Below are 6,550 nucleotides of genomic sequence, written 5' to 3' on the forward strand. Positions count from 1 at the left end.
CCAGAGAGGTTGTGGAGTCTCCTTCTCTGAAGATATTCAGGGCCTGCCTGGATGCAACCCTGTCTACCACGCTCTAGGTGACCCTGCTTGAGCAGGGAGGTTGGCCTAGATGATCTCCAGAGGTCCCTTCCAACCTTACTGATTCTATGATTCTATGAAATGAAAAGACAGTGCTTCTGTCTCAGGAAGTCTACTGGTGAGAGGACGGCTGATAATTACAGCAACACTTTTCATGTCATTCATCTCCAGGCCTTTAGAGAAGGACAGCCAGTGTTGCCCAGGCTTTAGGACAGCCAACATGTGGTCTCAAGAAAGAAGGGGAACAACTGCAGTTCCTTGTTTTACCTTCAGCTGGTTTTACCTAACTGAATGGTGATGYTCTGTTTCACTTTTGCTTTCAAAGCAACCTAAGAATGAATGACAAGTTTGTATGTTTTATGAAACTTCTAACTATTTTGACACAACACAMAAAAAAAAGATATTGCATCGCACTATTCAACACTATCACTGTTTCTCACTTTCTCCTCCAATGCCAATCCTAACTTTTTCTCTCTCCATTTCAGGAGTGAGAGTGAAAGCACTTGAATTTCATGTCACTGGGCAAATTAATGGAATAAAGATCCATTAAAGACTATTAAATACAAAGACATTGCCTCTGGCTCAGGAAGACTGAGTAGTGAATTGTTGCAGGCAGGAATAATATTTTGGGGAGGTACTGAAACATGCTTATTCTGTTCTCATAACTGCAGTCAGTACCTGCCACTGGCCACTGTGTGACACATAATACTGGCCTAAAGGATCGTTAGCACGCCCTAGAATGGCCATTCTTATGCTCTTATGTTGTGTGCCTATGCACCACGTTATGGAGTTGTAGTTAATATCCTTTAATCTGTTCAAATTCAACACATCAAAATTTGTTAGAACCCCCACTGCTTACAGCCAGTGTTATTGTGATCCCAAGACATCCCAACCATATTTCAGCAAAGCATTTCAGTTTATCAAGCACTGCTTTGCATGTACGGACTGCCTGGGAATGCCAAGACCCACTGGACTATGATTCTTTTAAACTTAGCTTTTGTATCTGATTGGCCGTTAATAACTGCTTCTGGAGAAGAYGCAAGAAGCCATCTATGATTGTGGGGAGGGTCTGGAAGAGGCTTTATACTCTCCTGACATATAGTCCTGTGGGACTTCAAGATCTCCCCTTCCTCTTTTGTAAGCAGTATGGTTAAAAACACGCATGTAAACACAGCTGCCTGAGCTGGGGGAGGATCTGCTCCTCTCGCAGCTGACTCTGTGGAAACAGGGCTGCTATGAGCAAAACTGTCACCACTAGTACAATCTGTGTAATTTGCTCCCCGCTGCCCTCTTTTATGAGGGACTCAGGAGACCAAGTTATGGGATAGATGGGATAACTATTTATTCACCTGTGGGAGACAACTTCTGCCTGCCATCCTTCCCAGTGATTCCAAGACCTTGTTCCACAAAACAACCTCTTCATACAGAGGAATATGTATGTGGCGTACATATGGGAGTGGAAGGGTCTCAGGTATGAGGGAGAACAGGAACAAGCCATAGCCCAGATGGACTGCTCTGCAGCAACACAGAATCCMCAGACTGTATGAATGTGCACTCTTCTCTAAGGAGAGATTGTTTTGCCTTACCCAGCAAATATTCAGACCCTTACCTTAAAGCCAGTTTAAGAGGTCTGAGTTGGCAAGGGATTCTGAAAGCAGGCATAACATAATGTGCAATTCTAGAAAATATACTCAAATAATAGGTTTATGCTCATTTAGAACTAGTTCAACAGGACTTAAATGTTGCCTCCATCTACATCTGTCATTTGGGAAATTCAAGACATCCAGACTGGATTCCCAAGCTTCCTCTGTAACAGAATGAAGAGTTCAGAGCCCAGGATCTCCTGACCATTATCTAACAGGTGGCTGACTGCAGGGCCACTTTCAGCAGCCATATAGGATACCAGGGAAAAGGTCAGGCCTTGAAATCTGCTCTCTGTAGGGCTGGGGGACCTCATTTTAGGCTTCGGAGAAAAGCCTTCTTCCTCCATAGTTCAAAAGAACAGCTGTACTGGGTCAGGCCACCAGTCCTTCTAACTTCCTAGCAACAGCTAATAGTGCAAAAATGATGATAGAAGTAAGAACTGCCAAAGAATACAGTGGTGCTTCCCCACAATGCACTCCTAACCTCCAGTGCTTTATGACTAAGTGAATTCCTGAGTCAGAGCTAGTCTCTTTGTGTTCAAAAGCCCACAATGGATTTTTCTGTAGTTTGTCCTGTTGCTTTCTGAACTCCTGTCAATTTTTAGCACTCAGAATGTTATTTAGCAAGGAATTGCACAGTTTAATTGCACGTTACGTGGAAAACTCCTTTGTTCACTGTCAACATTCCACATGCTCGTTTCATTCAGTACTTTGTGGCTTTTACAAATCAAATCAAATCAAATCAAAACAAAAATCAAATATTCTCTGTTCACCTTTTCATATCGTTCATTTGTGGACTTCTACCAAAACCCTTTGCATTCACCATCATTTTCGAAACTAGACAGTTCCAGTCTATTTAGTTTCATCTCTTATGGAAGAACTTTCATCATTTTGGGCATCTTTTTTTGGTTTTCTCTGCAATTTTCCAAGTACTACTTCTTAAGTTTGAACGACCATAACAGCAACCAGCTTTCAAGATGTGGGCAGAGTATAGATTTATACAAAGACATTAATAATGTTTTCTCCTTTTTTTCCCCCTTCCAAATAATTCCAGGAATTCAACTTATTTTTGCAGATTTGGGCTGGAAATTTGATGGAACTATCTATCCACCCCCTGATCTCGTTCCTGAGTGGGAGGTCAGTCCAATATCTACACTGAATGTGAAATACTACTACAGCCTCTTCCTAGGTGCATTACTTTTATTCGTCTGTGTTGGAGTTCAGCTGCTGTTTTATCATCCAGTACCCAGTGTTACAACATTCAGAAATGCATGGTTCTTTTGCAGCTTTCTGCAGTTGACCTGCATTTTTTTCTACCCTAACAAACTTAGAACAGTTGACAAACTCTGCTGATATGCTGAAAGATAACTAAGAAAATTGAGTTTATGTAAAATAAGCTGTCACAGTTTGCTCCTGTAATGTCATAAGCAATAATGTCCATTTAATTACTCTAATGACCAATAATTGTTATGAGTACCAAAGTCTGACAGCAAGCAGAGACTATATTCCACAGAGTACCCCTACATTTATCCCTCAAACATGTCACATAGAAATCCAGTTTCAAAAGTGCATCCCTGTATCCAAACGGTAGGCGTATTCCTATAACCTCTTCTTCTATGAACATGTCCACCAGCCCTATGTGTTCATGGCCAAGCACAAAATCGCAGCATCACCCCAGCTCCCATTAATAATTCCAAGCTTAATATTGCATTGACTTTAATCATCTTCCAAAAAGTCAGTCTTCATGCTCAAAGGAGTACATTCAAATGTCAAGAAGCAGAACACCACTGGTGATCTGATTCAGTTCAGACAGCACATTTAGTACAACCAACAGACTAGACTGACAACTGTTTTCGTGCCATCCCATGTACAGCAGAATCTTCACTTTCCCTTCAGAGCAAAGCTGCAACTCTACATCTGCATCCAACACAAGCTCTTCTACTCCCAGAGTACCCTCAAAAATCCCTGAATCTTAACAAAATGTCATTTTCATGATCCCAGCATCTCCCATGCCAAACTCTTTGTTCCTAAACTAAGATGTGAGCCAGACTGTCCAGTTCAGCTTCAACATTTTATTCAAGTAACTCCCACCTACGACTTATAGTTCAGATCATAACCGAATTGACAAAAACAACCAGGAAAGTTTCCTTCCCAAGAAATTAATGCAATCTACACTGCTCAGTCAGGGAAAGGAGATATTACTTCATGGAACAAAAACATCTTGTAGTCACAAAGAAAATATGTGGATGCTTACCTGTGAGAGGTAAAATTGTCGTAAGAGCCCACAGTATAATGTCTGAAGAGACGCTTTGTCCTGTCTTCTCTGGTTTCTACAAGAAAAAAAAAGACATCACAAAGCTGAGAGCTAAAAGAACACTTGCCATTGTCTCTACTTCCTCCAAACATGATAAACAGAGAACTCTACTTTCACAGAAACATTATATAATATACAAATACTAATCTGTGTGCAGGCATGTACTGGTGTGATCATTCCCATGCATACTCATATACAGATCCATATGCACACAAATAATTCTGTGAATATAAGATGTCTTCACGAGCTTAACCTACAATGTAAAGGCCTCAAATTTCACCAAAACACCAAAAAAATAGTCAAAGAGAAGAATCAACCAGTAAGGCAAAAACACACTCCATGTGCCAAGGCAGCAGTCAGATTCCTCTTCYTTATTCTGTCTGGCCACATCAATCTTACATATCTCAAGGTACAGTGATGCAGTTGCAACAGAAAAGATGGCAATTGCCTCAGACTGGCTTCTTGTCTGGCAGTCTGTGAGCTCCACAGGCRTATGGGAGTTACAAGGAAGGAAAGATAAGAACCAAGACAGACTTACGTTATCACTCACCTATTAATCACTGGTGGCACCCCCAACTCAGTATATCAGGCATTTCAGGCCATGCTCATTGGAGCAAATGTCCCCTTCTGGATGTAACTGGAAATTTGGAACTGAAAAAGTACAAGAAGCTACCAGCCTGATCCAACCAGCCTGATGAGCAAAAGCAGGAGCCCACATTTCTGCACCCAGAGGAACTCTGAAGTTCACAACAAAAGACATGCTAGGTGCCTCCAGGTTGGTGGATGATGAAAAAAGGCAGTCTGAATTATGGCTAAGGAGACAGAGATCCTACCGTAGACAGCGTAACAGGGTTGCACCTAATGTGCTTGAGAAGAAGCATGATATGCAGATGTAAAAGAACTTAAGTCAGACATTCCTAGTTACCACTTTTCCAACACAGAAGGAATTTTCATGACATTACCAAAATGAATTTATTTGCGTGACCCAGGATTAATATGTGAAACATACCCYGGAGAAAATAATTGAGGGCATGCACTACACAAAACTGAATGTGTTACATTGAACAAACTCACCCCTACAGTGGAGTGACAGGACTAYTACAATTGATAGGATACCCTGCTCCAAACAACCATGTAAATCCACTTATTTACCCTGTCACCATTTGCTCACTTTCTTTTGAAATCCTTCGCGCTGCTCACTGAATTCCTGGCTACAACATCAGACAGTTTGTTGCTCTGATTTAAGTTCAGCCATCCTTTAAGTTTTCTCAGTAAGGTAGTCAGATAGATAGAAGGAACAAATGTGAAGAGAGAGGAAATGAAGAGTAAAAGCACAGATGAGACTCACATTTTTAACTTCACAAGGGTACAAACTGTTTGCACGCAAAGCCCCCAAAATCCAAAGTAAATATTTGCTTTTATCTGTATTGAAATTCAAAATAACTATAGCTATACTATAATGATAATAATACTATAATTACAGCTATYGTGAAGGGGCTGTATGCAATAACATAGGGAGCATGGGTCTCCACTGTCGTSTATTATGACATGGACTAGTCTAAGGAACACTTTCTAAGGCCAGGAAAATATACCAAATCACAGAATGGTTGAGGTTGGAAGGAATCTCTGCAGATCATCTAGGCCAACCTCCCTGCTCAAGCAGGGTCACCTAGAGCATGTTGCACACAGTTGCATCAAGGTGGGCTTTGAGTATCTCCAGAGGAGGAGACTCCACAACGTCTCTCAACAACCTGTTCCACTGCTCCGTCACTCTCACAGGAAAGAATTTCTTCCTCACATTCAGGTAGAACTTCYTKTGSTTCARTTTSTGCCCAYTGCCTCTTGTCCTGTTGCTTGGCACCACTGAAGAGAGTCTGGCCCCATCCTCTTGACATCTTCCCTTAAAATATTTGTAGTCATTGATAAGCTCTCCCCTCAGTCTTCTCTTCCCCATGCTAAACAGGCCCAGCTCTCACAGCCTTTCCTCGTAGGGCAGGTGCTCCAGTCCTTTGATCATCTTTGTAGCCCTACACTGGACTCTCTCCAGTAGCTCCATGTCTCTCTTGAACTGGGGAGCCCAGAACTGGACGCAGTACTCGAGATGAGGCCTCCCCAGGGCTGAGGAGAGGGGCAGGATCACCTCCCTCGACCTGCTGGCAACACTCTTCCCAATGCACCCCAGGAGACCATTGGCCTTCCTGGCCACAAGGGCACCTTGCTGGCTCATGGTCAATCTGTCATCCACCAGCACTGCCAGGTCTTTCTCTGCAGAGCTGCTCTCCAGCAGGTCAGCCCCCAGCTTGTACTGGTGCCCTGGGTTATTTTTCCCTAGGTGCAGGACTCTGCACTTGCCCTTGTTGAACCTCAGGAGGTTCCTCTCTGCCCAGCTCTCCAGACTGTCCAGGTCCCTCTGAATGGCAGCACAGCCCTCAGGTGTATCAGCCACTCCTCCCAGTTTTGTACTCGCTTTCAAACCTTTTGCTCTGGTCTCGCAATCACATGAAACCACGTCTGC

At 42.8% G+C, this 6,550-nt stretch overlaps 1 protein-coding gene across 1 annotated transcript in view; it reads right to left on the bottom strand.

Annotated features, from left to right (window-relative positions):
• Positions 1 to 6,550, bottom strand: part of LOC146591093 (SH3 and multiple ankyrin repeat domains protein 3-like) — a 184,340-nt gene that overhangs the window by 130,827 nt on the left and 46,963 nt on the right. The window contains exon 4 of the mRNA XM_085313471.1: positions 3,976 to 4,051. Coding sequence (XP_085169597.1) covers positions 3,976 to 4,051 — 76 coding nt within the window. The remainder of the gene's footprint in view (positions 1 to 3,975; positions 4,052 to 6,550) is intronic.

This window comes from Rhea americana, unplaced genomic scaffold, assembly GCF_003343005.1.
Source record: "Rhea americana isolate MKP2758 unplaced genomic scaffold, rheAme1 scaffold_388, whole genome shotgun sequence".
Taxonomy (NCBI): Eukaryota; Metazoa; Chordata; class Aves; order Rheiformes; family Rheidae; genus Rhea; species Rhea americana.